The sequence below is a fragment of the Hippopotamus amphibius genome, chromosome 1 (assembly GCF_030028045.1).
Source record: "Hippopotamus amphibius kiboko isolate mHipAmp2 chromosome 1, mHipAmp2.hap2, whole genome shotgun sequence".
Classification (NCBI taxonomy): Eukaryota; Metazoa; Chordata; class Mammalia; order Artiodactyla; family Hippopotamidae; genus Hippopotamus; species Hippopotamus amphibius.
Genome location: NC_080186.1, coordinates 34,184,750 through 34,204,546, shown reverse-complemented (window position 1 = coordinate 34,204,546; position 19,797 = coordinate 34,184,750). Strand labels below are relative to the sequence as shown.

At 40.8% G+C, this 19,797-nt stretch overlaps 2 protein-coding genes across 4 annotated transcripts in view; one reads left to right on the top strand and one right to left on the bottom strand.

Annotated features, from left to right (window-relative positions):
- Window positions 1–1,069: 1,069 nt before the first annotated feature.
- PPCS (phosphopantothenoylcysteine synthetase) lies at window positions 1,070–4,930 on the bottom strand. 3 transcript variants are annotated; one of them, XM_057707401.1, is made up of 3 exons: window positions 4,380–4,930; window positions 4,104–4,207; window positions 1,070–2,321 (listed from the first exon to the last, which is right to left on the bottom strand). In XM_057707401.1, the coding sequence occupies exons 1-3, from the start codon at window positions 4,885–4,887 to the stop codon at window positions 1,998–2,000; spliced, it is 936 nt and encodes a 311-aa protein (XP_057563384.1). In that variant the 5' UTR covers window positions 4,888–4,930; the 3' UTR covers window positions 1,070–1,997. The 3 variants fall into 3 exon arrangements, with proteins under 3 accessions (XP_057563384.1, XP_057563402.1, XP_057563393.1); XM_057707419.1 differs by having other exon boundaries at window positions 4,519–4,930; XM_057707410.1 differs by lacking the exons at window positions 4,104–4,207; window positions 4,380–4,930 and adding an exon at window positions 3,886–4,063.
- Window positions 4,931–5,390: 460 nt separating this feature from the next.
- ZMYND12 (zinc finger MYND-type containing 12) overlaps window positions 5,391–19,797 on the top strand; it is a 35,443-nt gene continuing 21,036 nt past the window's right edge. Inside the window, exons 1-3 of the mRNA XM_057746844.1 lie at window positions 5,391–5,575; window positions 16,743–16,884; window positions 18,398–18,569. Coding sequence (XP_057602827.1) covers window positions 5,466–5,575; window positions 16,743–16,884; window positions 18,398–18,569 — 424 coding nt within the window. The 5' untranslated portion in view covers window positions 5,391–5,465. The remainder of the gene's footprint in view (window positions 5,576–16,742; window positions 16,885–18,397; window positions 18,570–19,797) is intronic.

Genomic DNA, 19,797 nt, shown 5'->3' with positions numbered 1-19,797 from the left:
TCCTCACTGTACATTCAAAGATAATGACAGGGCTTCCTACGTGGCGCAGTGATTGAAATCTGCCTGCCAATGCAGGGGACACAGGTTTGATCCCTGCTCCTGGAAGATCCCACATGCCGCGGAGCAACTAAGCCTGTGCGCCACAACTATTAAGCCTGTGCTTTAGAGCCTGTGAGCCACAACTATTGAGCCCATGTGCTGCAACTACTGAAGCCCACGAGCCTAGAGCCCGTGCTCCGCAACAAGAGAAGCCACGGCAATGAGGAGCCCACGCACCACAACGAACAAGTAGCCCCCACTCACCGCAACTAAAAAGAAGGCCCGCGCACAGCAAAAAAGACCCAACACAGCCAATAAAATAAATAAATTCACAAAGATAATGACAGTCATCCACATGAAGCTGTAGATGTAGGGAAGAAAATCAGTCTTTTATTTCATGCCCCTTTAGTACTGCAGCCACTGCCTAGTCTGCTGCATCTTATGCTTTGCCCATTGGACCAGAAGTTAATTAAAATTTTTGTTCAGTATGATTGCTGCTTCCAGAGAAGTCCTGATTGCTGCAGTTATTTTTCCTCGGCTTCCCTGATTTAAGGAAGTCACATTTCCTGATTTAATGAAGTATTTAGATGTATCTTAGCACTTCTGTTCTAATCTTTTCAATTAAAGTTTGTTGTACTTCTATCATCAGACAGACACTTTGGGCTATCCTTCCCAACTTACTCCATGAATTGCATTTTAACTCATTTACGTGAAGTAGAGTACTTGCTTCTACCTAGTTCTTAATGGTAGCTTTTCACATTGCACTCTGGAGCATCCTATGGGCCATTTAGAGTATTTCTCTGGACTACACTTCTTTTGCACTCCCAACCCAGGACAGTGAGTTTTGAAAACTTCTTAAGGATTCAGGAATCAAGCAGGGCACCAGCATAACACTGCCTTGCTAAGTGAGAAAAACAGCAATTGCAACCATTTATTGAATGTGAATTATGTGCCAAGTGCCAGACTCATGCTTTACCTTAACCATTTTATTTACTCCTCACAACAAATGGTGTTATTTTGCAGAGAAATTATCGCCATTTTATACATGAGGAAACTAAGCCAGGTATCTAAGTTTACAAAGCTTAGATGGTGGCACAGCTGGAACGGTCAAACTTGGCTCAGATGACTCCAAAACCCATACTCTTACCACTCTGTAGTGCCTCCTCCAGGGCAGTGGTCACCATCCGGGCCCTCCCTGGCCCCACGTGGAAGCCTGGTTTAACTTTTCCTCAAGAGCAGTTTTAAAATATTTGAAAGGTAAATTCTTAACTCAAATATGGAGTGAGTCTAGGATAAGAAGCAAGAAGTAAATGTAGTGGGACAATCATCACTCTACAGGTAAACTATCTTTGGGGAGGTGTCCTTCTCTCTTACTCCCATCTTTAGTAAATTTCCCAAAAAAACAACATCCTTTGCATTGTGTTGGCTTTGGGGCATATACTTTATTGTACTTAATTTTTTATATATCCATTTCCCAAACTAGACATGTTTATTCATCCTTTGAATCCTCAAAATCCTCAGGGCCTATCACACAGTAGGCATGAACAAATATTTGATCTTCAAAGCATGGCCATTCATGCATCCATAATCCTTTTTATAGTATGAAGAAGACTGACAGTCAGGCCCCACACGTATATTTTGAGGACTATAATTCCCAATAAGCTTTTTTTTTTTTTAGGTGAGGAACAGCTTGAATCATTTTCAAGATCAAGATAACACTGAGGTGAGTGTGTCAGGTGGTTTGGTCATAACTGCTTTGCCTTTGCTTTCATTTTTTATGAGTATTAAAAGACCTTTAAAAGACAAATACCAAGCCATATTCGTCTGAACACCACTCACTACTTTTCCCCTTCGTTTTCTGTCTTTATGAAAGCAAAGGATTTATTCTAGTTCTTACCATCTAGAAGAGCCCTGGTCCACTGAACAATTTTTGATCCTATAAATAAAGGCTTTTTACTTCAGTTTTTGTCATGTATAAAAGTGGTATGTCGAGACTGAAGATCATCCACTATCTTCTCTTCTATCTCTATGCCTTTTTCTACTTCTTCCTCTGATAACGATAATTTGGTTTCTGAGTCTTTGGTTATAATAACCACAAAGGACCGTCGTGAGTCAAGGATATTAGCCACCACCACTTGATGTCGGTAAATTTCCAAAGCATTCCGTGCACGATCAATTATGATGGAGGGGTCAGTCTCCAACTTAAAGGAAATTATAAATGCTTTGGGAGCCCAGTCTTTAACCAAAGGAGAAAGCATTTTTGGCACCATCTTCATTGTTATCTGTATTGGAAAAAGAGAAGCTTAATAAGCAAACAAGGTTACTACCTACCAACCAGGTCAATCTCAAGGGAAACTAAGGAAACAGGGACTCAGATGTTTGGCTATGTCAATTTAAGTGGGATTTCTCACTTCAAACTTTTTAAAGCATATTAAATGCTTACTTAAAAGCTTTGCCTCTGTAGGGTTCATAAGGACGCCTGACTTCAAGGATTCATACATATTCTGGGGCAAACCATGTCTTATGAATTAGCCCTACTCTGCAACCCTCATTGCCATGAACAGAACTCTCAAGAACAGCACTACATTTTCTCAAACATTCCCTTTTATTTTTTAAACCAAACCCTCAAATAAACAAATGAAAATAATCTGTTTATGCAAATGTTACTTTGGCAGAAGCTCAAAGAAGGTTGAGTTTTTAAACCTCTCAGCCTAATGTATTTCTTGCACTGGTGGACTGGCTATTTGATTCCATTTTAAAATTGTAACTTGTAAAAAAAAAAAATTGTCACTTGTACCATCTTAGCATTTAGGAAACAGAACTGATTGTATTTTCATTCATTAAATACTAATACATTCACTAAATAATACTAAATTGAGAATATATTATTCTTAATCCTTTCTAAGGAGAATGTGGAGTTGTTTTGTGTACTTTCAAGATAGAACTAAGAATTACAGAATAAACTAAAGCTCCCAGAATTTAAAAAGTATGAAATCACTAAGCTAATCATCAGGATTTCCCCTCAAGAGTTGGCAAGTGCGACAGGGATCACATACCCATTCCCCACTTTATTTTTCTCCTTAGCATTTATCACTACCTAACACAGTATGCATTTGACTCATTTATTGTCTCCTCTGCAGAGTATAAGCAAAACAAGCGCACGGTGTGTTTCTTTTCACTGCTTTATCTCCAGGTCCTACAATAGTGCCTGGCATATAGTAGGTACTCAGTATTTGTTGAAGAAATGAACGAATGAACTATTCTACAAAGTCAGCAAGTGCCCCACAGGTAGTTTCTCCTATTTAAATTCTACTTGTATCACCCAATAGTTGACTAAGAATTTCCTCAGGCTTCAAGAAGCCAGATCATCTCAGCATCTCAACCCCATCACTGCCTTCCCCATACCTCTTCCTTAAACTGCAACAATAACCCACCATCTAATCTCCCCCCACCACTCTCTCTAATTCACCTTTCATACGGAAGCCAGAATGTTCTTCTCAAACAAAAACTTTATTTCATTCTCCTACTTAGGTTTCCCTTGGCTCCATAGGATAAAGTTCAAGCTCCTTAAGAAGGAATACAAAATCTTCTACAAAGGAAGCTGTCTCTTCACTCTGTCTTCCACCACCATCACTCTCCAGGCTCTCCAGCCTTACCAAACAACTTCAGTTCACAACACACTGCCCATTTACAAACTCCACTTGTTTATCTGGAATGACCGTCCCCACTTTGTCTGGTACACCCTCTGCTCATCTTTGAAAACCCAGTTCAAGCCATCTCCTCCAGAAAACCTTGACTTTCCCCAAGATTCACTCACCCCATGCTCTGACTTCACTTTGTACGTACCTCTACTAGAGCATTTATCACTCTGTACTGTAATTATGTCTGTGTCCAGCAACCTCACTAGATTGTGAGGTCCTTGAGGGAGGGCGGTGTCTTATTCATCTCTGTATCCCTAGTGCCTAGCACATACGGAATGCGGAAAGGCCATCTCCAGAGCAAAAGGAAATTAACCCAAGACTGGTTATAGGGAATCAGATCTCTGGAAGAGAAGCGCCCATCACCTGCAGTGGGCCCCCAGATGACTGGATCTTGTGTTCAGGCATTTCAGACACAGGAACATAGAAATCTGACACGGCCGCAGCCAGGTAAAACATCGCAGAAGAGCCTGCAAAGAGAAGCACAGGGTGACATATATCGGAGAAGTGTATGGGGTCTGCTCCTTTATCAACTCAGGTTTCTCCGCTGTGAGAACCGTGGGTAAAAGGGGAATAAGGGGATACGCATCTGGGGGAAAGGCTCTGCCTCCCGGCCTCTGATGGACTCCTAGAGGCACGCACCTAGCGGATTGAGCGCCTGGGCTGCAGCCTGCAGCAGATGCAAATAGTCGGCCAAAGTGGTGAACTCTATGGCCAGGAAGGTGCCGGCAGCCTCAGCCTGCTGATAGCTCCGCAGAGCCGCAGCGAAGCCTGGGAGTACCTTCTCCTCCGCCTCCAAGCTCAGCAAACCCGAAGGCGCTCGGCCGGAGGGCCGCAGAGCCGACAGCCAGGTCTGGGGCGGGAAGCGGTGGGCAAAGGGGAAGGCAGAGCGAGCGCGGTACAGGAACAGGACCCCGTAGCCCGCGGCCAGGAAGGCTTCGGCCGAAGTAGCGCCGCGCCGCCCGCTGCTGAAGTTGTCCAGGAAGCGCACAGGCCGGGCTTCCAGGGGGACCTTGGTGCCGCCGGACGTGACCAACACTACCCGTCGGCCCTGCGCGCCCAGTCCGGCGGCGAAGCGAGCCATAACCTCGGCCTGGCGCGCGGCACCGGCGGGCTGGGGGAACTCGGCGACCAGGTCCGCGGCCGCCATGGGTTCCGGAGCGCCCCGCGCCTGCGCAAGCTCCAGGGCCTTCGGCGCCACGCCCCCTACCCCCGCACCCGGCCCGCGCGCAGCCGCAATAGCGAGCGGGCGGTGCGCTGCCCTGCGCCGGACGCCAGGGCCGGCCTTCTGCGGGTCTGGAGCTGCGTAGTGGTTCCGCCCCAGAGCGTGCGAAATTGACGCTGAGCTGGCGAGAGTTCTCGCCTGGCAGGCATCGCGGGGGCGGGGGGGGGGTCACACCCCCTCATTTAGTTTCCTAGCCTGGGCGAAGAGCCGGCCATGTTTGACCCTTACCGGCCACCGTACAGACCCTGCTGGACTTGGACCCTGCTGAGATTTGGTTGTCCGGCCCTTACCTTCTGATTTGTAGTACGGGCCTTTGTTTTTTGGTGTTGTCTTTGTTTGTTTGTTTAAACCCTACAAAAGCACTCCAAGTGTCAGTCGAGCCCCGCCCCCCGCCCTGGAAATGCTGGGCCTGGGGCTGCGCAGTGTGGGTCACGTGACACCGCCGGGCGGCGCGTCCTCGCCAGGCAACCGTCCTAGGGGCCGACAACAGGGTCTGCCGCACCATGAACTTGATCTACCCTCTGGCGGTGCCCAAGGGGCGACGGCTCTGCTGTGAGGTTTGCGAAGCCCCGGCCGAGCGGGTCTGCGGGGCCTGCACAGTTACTTATTACTGGTAGGCCCTGAAACGTGGCACTGGGGCGCCTCACCCCCTCCCTCCCTATCAGTCAGGGAACCCTCAAGGCAGCTTCAAGACAGGTCCTTAAGACTTCCCTGTCTGCGTCTTCTTCCTCTCCCACTCACTCATTCGTCACCAGAGGGTTTGTTGAGCGCCTGCTGTGCGCTGTGCACGGTTCTAGGTGCTGAAACGGCTGGGGGAAACTCGGGAGACCACATCCCTCAAAAATCTAATGTTCTGGGACTTCGCTGGCGGTCCGGTGGTTGACTCCGCGCTTCCACTGCAAGGGGCTCGGGGTCGATCCCTGGTGGGGGAACTAAGATCCCACATGTCTTACAGCGCGGCCGAAAAAATCTAATGTTCTAATGAGAAAGATAAATAAACGAACAGACAAACAAAAAACAAAACAAGATAATTTCGCAGAGTGATAAAAGCCATAAAGACAAAGGAAATGTGATGGGAGGTTGAGCAGACAGCCTCTCTGAGGGCAGACTATTGACCTGAAGATACAGTAGGAGCAGCCCGCCAGGAAAGTGCTGGGGGAAGAGTGGCACAGTATGGCTCCGAGGAAGGGAAGACTTTGGTGTGTTTGAGGAAGAGACAGAAAGCTAGTTTGTCGGTGCATTGCCAAGATGGTGACAGTATGGGGAGGGTAGTACAAGATGAGATCAGTTTTCAATTATTTAGCATAACATCCTCTGACCTTTGCTTCAGATTGGACCCCTATTTGGGGCCTGAGATAAAACAGTTAGGTTGCTGACGTCCAGAAACCTAATCCAGAACAGACTAACTTGTTTAAAAAAGAAAGTCATTATAATACAACCCTACATGACGAGGGCTGTCACTCAAGGAGTACTATTCCCTGGGACCTCTAAGGATGGACGCCTGGTGACTGGGGCAGTTTGAGGAAGATTCCTCTGAAGAACCTTTTGCGCTGGGTCTTGAGAGGTCAGAAGGAGATTGCTAAGTGAATGAACAACGACAAAGGAAGGGTAAGGCACTTATGGTATCCAGCACTGCTTGGGTAAAGGGCGAGAGAACAGACTTGTTCAGAGGTGGGTAGAGAAGGTAGTCGTAGAGGGAGCAGTCAGTGATTTTCAGACCGCAGTCCAGGGCCCGATAGCTGGATGTGAATAAACCACAACCAGCATTTTAAGAAGAAAAAGCAAAAAAAAAAAAAAAATCAAAAAAAAAAGAAAGTATCAGAGTAATCCTACTGGAATTGTTTCTTGAAACTTTTGTTTTAGTGTTTTATGTGGATATGTGTGTTTGTACTAGTGAAGTGTATTTCCTACTATAGGTTGAGTTAAAAGAACTTTAAAAAATCATTGTGATAGGTAGTAGTAGGAGTTTAAACCAAGAAGACAAAGATTAGGGCCAAACAGTGACATGAGATCAAGGAGTTTGGAATTTATCATCTAGGGGATCATGGATGGTTTTCACATGCTCTCATTTGTATTAAAGAAAGATAACAGGTATCAGTGTGAAGCTTGGACACGGAAGGCTACATAACTTCTCAGTTGCAGTGGTCCCAGTACAGAGGGAACATACCTGTCCAACTGAATTCAGTGTACCTCCTCAGTGCTTTCACTGCACTCTTTGTGTCCCCTGTCCTCACATTTATGACATGGATTGAAATCAGTTGTTTAGTGGTCTGTATCCCTCACTAGACTGTATGCTACATGAGGGCAAGGACAGCATCTGTGTTTTCACTGTTATTTCTTCATTGCATATGGAATACGATTCAGAATTTGTAACAGAAACTACAAAGGCCTGGTTGCCTCTCTACCTTCATTTCCCACCGCACTCACCCCTCTTTTCCTTGATGCAGTTACAGAGGCTTTCTTTCAGTTCTAATTTGCCAGCTCCTTTCCTCCCTCAGATTGTTTGCCCAGACTGCTGCCTCTGCTGGGAACTTTCCGTACAATCACGAATCTTCCTAATTCTCTTTCATGTTTCTCTTCTCAGAAGTGTTATTATTTCTTCAAAGAGGTCTTTCTGGAAAACCCAACCTGAATACCTCTATATCATTTTCTCTCTCAGATTGTTTTTTCATTTTTTCTGTACTTTTGTATTTTTGTTGTACTTGTTTAATATCTGTGTCCTTTTTTTTTTTTTCTTTCTGGCTGGACCGTGCAGCTTGTGGGATCTTAGTTCCACAACCAGGGGTTGAACCCGGGTCCCCTGCAGTGGAAGCATGGAGTCTTAACCACTGGACCACCAGGGAAGTCCTGAGTAAACAATTTTAGATACAGGACTGGCACTCTGGGGAGAGAGAAGACTCCTTTGCCTGATATGAACATCTATCTCTTCCCCTGTCCCCTTCATCCCTCCAGCCAGAAGTAATTCCTCCTTCCTCTCAGATCATCTTGTAGTTACTCTGTACTTTTCAGAGAACTCTTATTTCCCTGCCTCATTTTAATTGTTGGTGAGCATATTAGCTCAATTTTATTATGGTCCATTAATGCAGGATATTATGTTGAATATATAGAAGGACTGTCTTATGTATGTTATCTTTTGATCTGTTTTAGATCCATCTGCGTATACCCTACTGTCTCCAGCAAAGTATCTTGAAATAGTTGAAACTAAATATTTGATGAATGCATGAATAAATGATTATTTCCTGTGCCCTTATCCTCCATTATTTTCTTTCTTCTCCTCCCCCCTCTACCTTTTCTCCAGATTTCATGAGTTTTCCAGAAAATAAAACTGTGGTAATTGTTCTGTATCTCAAAAATGAGGGCCTTTAATATCCCCTTACAGGGTTTTCATGGTTGAATATAAAGCATCTAGTACCATGCCTGAAACCAAGTTGGCACTCAAGAAATATTGTTTTTCCTCCTCCCGAATTTAAAGAGCAGGAAGGACAGTCAACTAGAATTTGTGAGAGTTTATTTTTTTGCAAAATAATTTTTCCCGATTATAAATGTAATTCAAGCTTACTGCAAAAAACTTGAGAATACAAAGTATTAAGATGAAAAATAATCCATACTCTCACAACCCAGATAATTAATAGCCTGACATTTTGGTGAATTTCTTTATGTTCTTTTCCTATAGATACATTTATCATATACACTCTGTGTAATCTTGTGCATATCATCCTGTGTTGGATTGTGAGAATGTTCCCAGGAAATAGAACATTTTTAAGAGAAGGCAATTTTATTAAAGTACATACTGAAACATAGGTAAAAGAGGCTTTGGTACTATAAGTTAGTAAGTCGTAGCATATAGATAAGAGTAATTTGCGGTAATTTTCCCTTTCATTTAACATATGGGGCACAAATTAAAATGCTTTCATTCTCCAGGAGGAGAAAACAGTGAAGTGATATTCAGTAGTAGGATCTGTGGCGAACTGGAGAATGAATGCCCTGTCTAACAACATTCAAATCAGTTTAAAAACATGGTAATGGCCAAACAAAGCATGTCTGGCCCACAAGCTATTTGACTGTGAGCCCTAATTTGAAAGCATACTTTTCAACTCCTTTATGTGTGGCCCTGTGATGGCTGTTAGGGGTTATACAGATGAATAAGGAGAGACCTCATGAATATATAAAATATGCTCCCTTTCTTTATAAAGGCAAGATATGCAGATGCTTTCAGTGGAACGAAAATTCACTCAGTTAAGTAAGTTAATATTTCCGTTGCTCACACAATTACTCAGTAAGCCCGTATTTAATAAATACCCTCTGGAACTCACCTGTTTCTTTATTCTGGCTGTTAAGTGCTTTTATTGATTTGTTTACAATAATTCTCCATCAAAAAACCCTTGAAAATGCTTTTTGTCATTTCTATGAGGGCAGTCACAGTTTATAAAGCAAATTCTCTGTCGTGTTTCTGTTGTCCCAGAAGAAAGGAAGGAGAGAGAGTGATTGAACACAGCTATGTATTGTCTGACTGTTTTTATGCTACAACAACAGAGTTGAGAGGTTGCAGCAGAGACCATGTACCTTGCAAAACCCAAAATTTACTATCTGGCCCCAAGAAAAATTTTGCTAGTCCCTGCCCTAGGTTGTTGTTACCTGTTTTGGAATATGTGTAAATGGAATCAAACATCTAACTTTCTCACATTTAAATAAAATATATAATAGACAATAGAAATGCAGAAACCCATGATTGTATTCAGCCAACAACAGTCTCAAAATACTTGAAGCAATAACTGTCAGGATTGAAGGGAGAAATAAATAATTCCATAGTAGTAGTTGGACACTTCAGTATCCACCTTTCAGTAGTGAACAGAACAACTAAACAACAAATCAGCAAGGAAATATGACTTGAACAGCACTATAAACCAACTAGACCTAACAGACATTTATAGAATACAGAATATACATTCTTCTCAAGTGCATATGGAACATTCTCCAGGGTAGACCAGATGTTAGATCATTAAAAAATCTCAGTAAATTTATAAGGATTGAAAGTATACAAAGTATCTTCTTTAACCACAATGGAATGAAATTAGTAGTCAATAACAGAAGAAAATTTGGGAAATTTATGAATGTGTAGAAATAACACACATTTAAACAACCAGTGGGTCAAAGAAGAAATCACAAGAGAGATTAGAAAATGCTTTGAGATGAAATGAGAAAACACAGCATGATAAAACTGGCATGATGCAGTGAAAGCAGTACCCAGAAGGAAATTTATAGCTGTAAACACATACACTAAAAAAGAAGGAAGATCTCAAATCAATAACCTAGTCTTACACTTTAAGAACTAGAGAAAGAAGAGCAAATTCAACTCAAAGCTAGCAGAAGGAGGGAAATAGTGAAGATTACTGCAGAGATAAATGAAATAGAGAATAGGAAAACAATACAGAGAATCAACAAAACCAAAAGTTGGTTCTTTAAAAACATCAAAATTGACAAAACTTTAGCTAGACTGACCAAGAAAAGAAGACTTAAGTTACTAATATCAGAAAATGAAAGTGGAGTAATTGCTACCAACTTTGCAGAAATAAAAGGGGTTATAAGAGAATACTATGCACAATTGTATGCCAACAAATTTGAAAACCTAGATGAAATACACTCCTAGTAAGACACAAACTACCAAAACTGACTCAAGAAGAAATGGAATATCTGAGTAGATCCATAAATAAAGAGATTGAGCTAAGTAATCAAAACTTTTCACAAAGAAAAGCCCAGGAGGATGTCACTGGTGAATTCTATCAAATATTTAAAGAAGACAACTATTCTTCACATACTCTTCCAAAAAAACAGAAGAGGAGGGAATAGTTCCCAACTAATTTTATGAGGCCAATGTTATCCTAACACCAAAACCAAAGAAAAACATCAAAACTACAGACCAATATTCCTTATGAATATAAACGCAGAAATCCTTAACAAAATACTAGCAGACAAAATCCAGCATAACATAAAGAATCATATATCATGACCCAGTGGAATTTCTCCCAGGAATTCAAGATTGGTTTAACATACAAATATCGATCAATATAAAACATTATCTTAATAGAATAAAAGACAAAAATCACATTATCATCTTAATAGAATAAAGGACAAAAATCACATAATCATCTCAATAGATACAGAAAAAACATTTGGCAAAATCCAACACCCTTCATGATAAAAACACTGGAAGTAGGAATAAAAAGGAGCTTTTGTAACTTGGTAAAGGGTATCTAGGAAAGAACCATAGAGAAATGCAACATTAGTATCATTTAATAGTCAAAGACTATAAAAGCTTTCCCCTCTAAAATCAGAAATGAGGCAAGAATGTCACTTTCGCTACTTCTATTCAACATTGTACTAGAGGTTCTAGTTGGTGCAATTAAGGAAGACAATGAAATAAAAAGCAGCCAGCTTGGAAAAGAGGGAATAAAAGTACCTCTATTCACAGATGACGTGATCTTATATAGAGAAACCTCTAACTCCCCCCGCCCCCACACAGCTATTAGAGCTAATAAATGAATTCAGCAAGGTTACAGGATATACCAGATCAATATGCAAAAATCAGTTGTATTTCTGTATGCTAGCAATGAGCAATCTGAAAATGAAATTAAGACAGCTATTCCATTTACAATAGCACTTTTTTTTTAAATTTTTATTGGAGCATAATTGCTTCACAGTATTGTGCTAGTTTCTGCTGTACAACAAAGTGAACCAGCCATATGTACACACGTATCCCCATGTCTCCTCCCTCCTGAGCCCCTCTTCCAACCGCCCCATCCCACCCCTCCAGGTCCTCACAAAGCATCAAGCTGATCTCCCTGTGCTCTGCAGCAGCTTCCCACCAGCCATCCACTTCACACCCAGCAGTGTGTATATGTCAACGTTACTCTCTCACTGTGTCCCAGCTTCCCCTCCCCACCCAACTGGTGTCCTCTAGTCTGTTCTCTATGTCTGCATCTCTATTCCTGCCATGCCACTAAGTTCATCAATACCATTTTTCTAGATTCCATATATATGTGTTAGCATATGGTATTTGTTTTTCTCTTTCTAATTTACATCACTCTGTATGACAGACTCTAAGTCCATCCACCTCACTCCAAATATACAATAGCACTTTAAATAAAGGAATAACCATAGAAGTACAAGACTTACACACTGGAAAAATACAAAGTATTGTTGAACAAAATTAAAGACAACCTAAATAAATGTAAAGATATTTCATATCCATAGACTGGGAGACAATATGGTATAGTTTGATCTACAGATTCAATGGACTCCCTGTAAAAATTCCAACTGTCATTTTTGCATAAATGGACACTCTGATCCTAAGATTCATAAGAAAATGAAAGGGACCTAGAATAGCTAAAACAATCTCAAAAAAAAAAAAAAAAGAGTAAAGTTGGAGGACTCACATTTCTCAATTTCAAAATTTACTACAAGGCTACAGTAACAAAGATAGTGTGGTATTGGCATAAGGATAGACCGATACATTGATGGAATAGAATTGAGAGTTCAGAGATAAGCTCATATAAATATGGCCAATTGATTTTCTTTTTTGCAGTTTTTAAAAATTGAAATATAGGTTATACTCCATTTATAGTTATAAAATATGGCCATATTCCCTGTGTTGTACAATATACCCTTGTAGCTTATTTTATATGTAATAGTTTGTACCTCTTAACCCCTTACCCCTGTATTGCCCCTCCCTCCCTACCTCTCTCTCCCTACTGGTAACCACTAGTTTGTTCTCCATATCTGTGAGTCTGCTTCTTTTTTGTCATGGTTACTCATTTGTTGTATTTTTTAGATTCCACACGTAAGTGATATTATACAGTACTTGTCTTTGTCTGGCTTGTTTCACTTAGCATAATACCCTCCAAGTCCATCCATGTTGCTGCAAATGGCAAAATTTCATTCATTTTATCTGAGTAGTATTCCATTCTGTGTGTGTGTGTGTGTGTGTGTGTGTGTGTGTGTGTATACACATACATATATATGTATACATCTATATACATCTTCTTTATCCATTCACTTAGATTGCTTCCATACCTTGGCAGTTGTAATAGTGCTGCATGAAGACATAGCATGGGGTGTATATATCTTTTCAAATGAATGTTTCGGTTTGTTCGTTTGCTTTGATATATACCCAGGAGTGGAATTGTTGGATCATATGGTAATTCTATTTTTAGTTTTTTGAGACTCCCCCGTACCATTTTCCACAGTGGCTGCACCAACTTACATTTCCCCTAACAGTCTTTGAGGGTTCGCTTTTCTCCACATCCTTGTCAACAATTGTTATTTGTGTTCTTTTTTTTTTTTGGCTGCGTTGGATCTTTGTTGCTGTGTGCAGGCTTTCTGTAGTTGTGGTGAGCGGGGGTTACTCTTCATTGCAGTGAGCAGGCTTCTCATTACAGTGACTTCTCTTGTTGCAGAGCGTGGGCCCTAGTAGTTGCAGCATGCGGGCTCAGTATCTGTGGCACATGGGCCCTAGCTGTGGCTCACAGGCTTCAGCATGTGGGAATTTCCCGAGCCAGGGATCGAACCCGTGTACCCTGCATTGGCAGGCAGATTCTTAACCACTGCACCACTAAGGAAGTCCCTATTTGTATTCGTTTTTGATGATAGCCATTCTGACAGGTGTGAGGTGCTATCTCATTGTGGTTTTGATTTGCATTTAACTGATAATTAGTGATGTTGAGCATCTTTTCACGTGCATGTTGGCCATCCGCATGTCCTCTTTGGAAAAATGTCTACTCAGTTCTTCTGCCTATTTTTTAATTAGGTTGTTTATTTTATCTTATTTTTTTTTGATATTAAGTTGGATGAGCTATTTATATATGATGGATTTTAACCCCTTATTGGTCATATCATTTGCAAATATTTTCTCCAATTCAGTAGGTTGTCTTTTCATTCTGTCAGTGGTTTCCTTTGCTGTGCAAAAACTTTTAAGTTTAATTAGGTCCCATTTGTTTATTTTTGCTTGTATTTCCTTTGCTTTAGGAGACAGATCCAAAAAGCTATTGCTGTGATTTATGTCAGGGAGTGTTCCTGCCTATGTTTTCCTCTAGGAGTTTTATGGTTTCTGGTCTTACACACATTTTGAGTTTATTTTTGTATGTGGTGTTAGAGAATGTTCTTTTACATGTAGCTGTCCAATTTTCTCAGCATCACTTTTTAAAGAGACTGTCTTTTCTCCATTGTATATTTTTGTCTCCTTAGTTGTAGATTAATTGTATGGTCAAGTGACTTTCAACAGAGTGCCAAGACCATTCAATTTGTAAAAGAACGGACCCTTCCAAATGGTGCAGGGATAACTGGATATCCACATGCAAAAGAAGAATTTGGACCCCTACTTTACACCATATTCAAAAAGACCATATTTAAAAGGAAGCATACTTGTAAATCTGTGTGATCTTGGATTAGGCAACAGTGCTTAGATATGACACCAAAAGCACAAGGAATCAAAGAAAAAAAAATAGATAAGTTGGACACCATCAAAATGAAAAACTTTTGTGTATCAGAGAACACTATCAAGAAAGTGAAAAGAGAACTCATAAAATTGGAGAAAATATTTGCAGATCATATATCTGTTAAGGATCTAGTATACAGAATGTGTAAAGAACGCTTAAAACTCAAAAATAAAAAGATAAAGGACTTGGTTTTAAAAATGGGCAAAGGATTTGAATCAACATTTCTCCAAAGATAGCTTCCAAAGAAGCTGTACAAATAGCCAATAAGCACATGAAATGATGCTCAACATTATTAGTTAATAAGGGAATGCAAAATAAAACCACAGTGAGATACTACTTCACACACACTATAATGGCTGTAATAAAAAAAAGACAGATAATAACAAGCATTGACAGGGATGCAGAAAAAAATGGAAACCTCATACATTACTGGTGGGATTGTAAAGTAGACAGCCTATATTAAAACAGTTTGGCAGTCCTTAAAAATTTAATCATATTGAACCTGGTGTACCCCCAAAAAAGAAAAAAAAAAAAGAAAAAAAAAATTTAATCATAAAGTTACGGTATAACCCAGCAATTCCATTCTTAGGTGTACCCAAGAGAATTGAAAACATATGTTCCCACAAAAACGTGTACACAAATGTTCGCTATTCATAATAGCCCAAAACTGGAAACAACCCAAATATCTACCAACTGATGAATGGATAGACAAAAAGTGATATAGCCATTCAGTGGAATAGTATTCAGTAGTAAAAAGAATACACTATTAATTCATGCTACGACATGGATGAACTTTGAAAGCATTATGCTAAGTGAAAGAATACAGACATAAAAGGCCACATATTGTCTGTTTCTGTTTATATGCAAACTCCAGAACAGGCAAATGCATAGAGAAAATAGATTGGTGGCTTCTGGGCAACAGTGAGTAGAGGGAAGGATGAGAGTACCTGCTAGAATGAATGAAGTTTCTTTTTTGAGTGATGAAAATGCCCTAAAATTAGATAGGATAATGGCTATACAACCTTGTGAACACACTAAAAACATCAAATTGTACACTTTAAAATGATGACTTTTATTGTATGTGAATTATATATCAATATCAATTATATATCGATTATATAAACATATTTGGAGGAAGGGTCAGATTAGGTAATAGATTTGGGGTCATTCATAGAGGCAATTTTGTAAGGAATAGGAAGGAATTCCTGGTTGCCCAGTGGTTAGGACTCCTTTCTTTCTCTGCTGAAGCCGTGGGTTCAGTCCCTGCTTGGGGGAACTAAGATCCTGTAAGCTGCATGGCACGGCCATAATTTAAAAAAAAAAAAAAGGAATGGGAGTGGATTCTCTGCAGGAGTGCTGTCCAATAGAATTTTTCTGCAGTGATGCAAATGTTCTATATTTGTGCTGTACAATTGTGTTTAAAAATTACTAAATATGCATATAAAATAGTCAAAAAAGCTGTGTACCAAACTGCCACAATGCTTCCCTCTGGAGAACTAAAAAATGACTGGCTTTGAAGTACAGGCTTAGAGTAACTAGTTATTCTCAACAGCTATGCTTCCTTACCTTTAAAAAATAATGATTTTGTCTTGCTTTCAAAAAGTTAAACAGTTACTTGCAAGACCACCTGGTACACCACTAGGACTGGAGGGCATTCACAGTGTGTTCTATGTGAATGGCCCTTCTGGAGCACAGAAGACAATGCAAATGGTGATCTCCCAAGCCATGTAACATCCATCCATCTATCTATCTATCTATCTACCTATCTATGTATCTATGTATCTATCTATCTATCTATCTATCTAGATATATACATACATATGTGTGTATGTGTATGTATATATGTGTGTGTGTATATATATATATACCAATTGTAGGGAAAGTGTCTCCTAGAGCCTCATCAAATGTAAATTTCTTTTCTTTCCCTAAGAGAAAGACCATTTAATTCATCAGCTTCAGATATTTTGAAAATGACCTTAGACCAAGGCAGAGTTAAAGTTGTCTTTGTTGGTATTAATGAAGAAGAAAAGCAGAATAGCCACAGCATCAGCATATAAACTGCCTGCAGAAACAACATCCTCCCACCACTCCTCCCACACCCCTGGTTTTTATACCACCCAATAACCCCGTAAAGGGAAAGAAGTTTGTGTCAGAAATGGCTTTGGGCTCCCTGCCCGGTTTGTGTTGGGCTTACTTTTCTAGTTTCTAGGGCTGGGCCAGTAGTAGGGCCAGGAGACTCTGTGGTCAAGCCACAGGTAAAGATAATGAGGTCCCTGTTTTTGTTGTCAGTGGTGTGGTTCATCAGAGAGCTGATTGGGGCAGCATCCATGAGAAGATATGTCAGCTGCTGATTCCCCTGCGCACCTCCACGCCCTTCTATAACTCGGAGGAAGAACGGCAGCATGGCCTGCAGCAGCTGCAGCAACGGCAGGTAGGGCCTGCAGGGCGGTTGCAGGGTTAACTCAGGGTGCAGAGAAACTGCCCAGACAACAGGGTGTGCTGTGTGAGGTCGCTAAACTACGACCTCTGAGGACAGAGACTTGGTTTTATGTCTTTCTGTCCTCAATACCATTCAGTCAGTTGTTCTCCACATATCTACTGAAAACCTGCGATATTAGTTTCCTAGAGCTGTCATAACAAAGTAGCACAGACTGGCTGGCTTGAACAACAGACATTTATTTTCTTACAGTTCTGGACACTGCAAGTCCAAGATCAGCAGTGGGTGTTTGCAGGGTTGGTTTCTTCTGAGGCCTCTCCCCTTGGCTTGGAGACTTATCCTCACAGTTAGATTGGTTTAGGAGACACCCCATGGCCTCATTTTAACTTAATCTCCTCTTGAAAAAGCCCTATCTCCAAATGCAGTCACATTCTGAGTTATTAGAGGTTAGGGCTTCAACATATGAATTTTGGAGGCACAAAATCCAGCCATAACACCCATATACGCCAAGTATTGTAATAAGAACCTAGGCACATAGTACAAGGTCAAGAAATGATATGTGAATATACTAGTTAATAAAGGAGATTAGGAAAACTATTATTATGGCATTGATAGCATCTGAATTATTCTAAAAAAATAGAGATTTATAAGCCATAAATCTCAAAACAAAAGATTCACCAATTTTAGTGTTGTGACACTTCGACACTGGCCTTGGAACAATGCAAAGTTAAAGCTGTTTCTGATATTAGCAAAGCAGGATAACTCCAGAAGGAAAAACACGTTTTTCTCAAGATTCACTCAAATAGAAAGGCAGAGAGTTTTTTTTTTTTTTCCAATCTTTGTTGGAGTGTAATAGCTTTACACTGTTGTGGCAGTTTCTGCCATACAACAAAGCAAATCAGCTATATTTATACATACATCCCCATATCCCCTCCCTCTTGATCCTCCCTCCCACCCTCCCTATCCCAGCCCTCTAGGTCATCACCCATCATCGAGTTGATCTCCCTGTGTTATGCAGTTCCTTCCCACTAGCTATCTATGTTACATTTGGTAGTGTATAAATGTCAATGCTACTCTCTCACTTTGTCCCAGCTTCTCCTTCCCCTCCTCCCTGTGTCCTCAAGTTTGTTCTCTACATCTGCATCTTTATTCTTCCTCAGGCAGAGAGTTTTAGGTTGTCCTGAGACATTACAGCTTTGCTAAACTAAAATTTTATTAGAAATGTAAGAATAATACTCATTTAATAATTTTATATTGAGCACTCGTTTATGCCAAGCACCAACCTAAGATGAAAAGATAGTTGTTCCTGAACCTTGAGGAACTCACAGTCCAGAGTTTGCCTTTTTAATCACCTGTTTCGGATCTCATGTCCGCCTCAATGCAGACAGGCTCACTATGTGCTCTCAAGCAGGTCATTAGGTGTTGGTCTTATCTCTAGGTGTACCTATATCTACCCCTGCCTTTTACCCTTAGACTGTCTCAGATAGTCTAGTTTTTTCTTTCACAGAAGCATTTGATTGAATTCTGCTACACTGTAGCCCAGAAATATATCTTTGAAGGAAAACATGAAGAAGCTGTCCCAGCAGCTTTGCACTCTCTTCGCTTCCGCATGAATGTGCACGGCCTGAGTTCAGTAGAGCTAGTACCTGCTTATCTGCTGTTGGCGGAGGCCAGCCTTGGTAAGTGAAACTGACTTGAGACCCCCTGGAGCCCATACGAAGTGCTATATTGGGTCATATCAGCAGCCAAAACATCCAGCTTTGTCAGTGGCACCAAGACACCTTTTGTGGAAGAGTAGGGTTGCTGTAAAGTTTGGCACAAGGTGGGGAAGGAGATGTCATGGACTTTTGGTAACAACTGACCCAAATCCACGCTAGCTGGCCTTAGCAAAAGGAGGAAATTTATTAGGATGCTGGAGTATCCTAAGGGAAGTGAGGCTTCATGAGATACTAGACTCAGAATGCGATAACAAACCGAGGCTGCTGTTCTCTGTTTCTCTCTCATGGCTCTTGGCTCTTGTCTCTGTTTCTCTCTCTGCATCTGCTTTATTTTCCATCTTTGCAGACCAGGTTTTTCTACCCTGTGCTTACTGCAGAAGACAGCTACCCCAAAATGTCCGATGTAGTTGAATTTACATTGAATTTACACATCCTCCAGGTTTAAGGTGGATGATAGAAGCTAATTAGCATCTGATTTCCAATGTTAAATTCCTAGAAGAAAGAATTGTGTTGACTCAGCTTGAGTGTGGCATCTGTCCGTATCTACCTTTGTGTCTGGGTCACACAGTTCAAACACAAAAATAGGAACCTGCTCCTATTGATGGAAGAGGTGGTTCTGAGAGCAGGGAGAACAGACTCAGCAGCCACCCCACATGGTGGTTGCTGCAAGAGGAGAATTAGCATTTTTGAGGGGAATTAACATTTTTGAGCATATACAGCATTTTAAGTACTGTGCTACTACTTTATATTTACATCTTAACAGGCACTATTTAAAAAAAACTTTTTAAAAAGTAAAATTCTTGGAAATGCAGTACAAAGAACTTTTTCCCTAAGCTATCTGAGAATAAGTTGCTTACTTGATGGCCTATGCTTTGACTGCTTCCATATGTATTTCTTACCAAGACATCTCCTTCATAACCACAATACAACCATCATCAACGATCATCTACTAAGTGGATCGCACTCAGCCTTTTCCAATTTCCCCAATCGCATCTTTATAGCAAAAGAGCAGAGTCCAGAATCATAATTTTCATTTTGTTGCCATGTGTCTTTAGTCTCCTTCATTCTGGAATAGTTTCTCAATCTTTCCTTGACTTTTATCACTTTGATGCCTTCAAATATTAAAGTCCAATTATTTTATAAAATGTCCTTCAATTAGAATTTCTCTGATGTTTCCTTGTGACTAGAC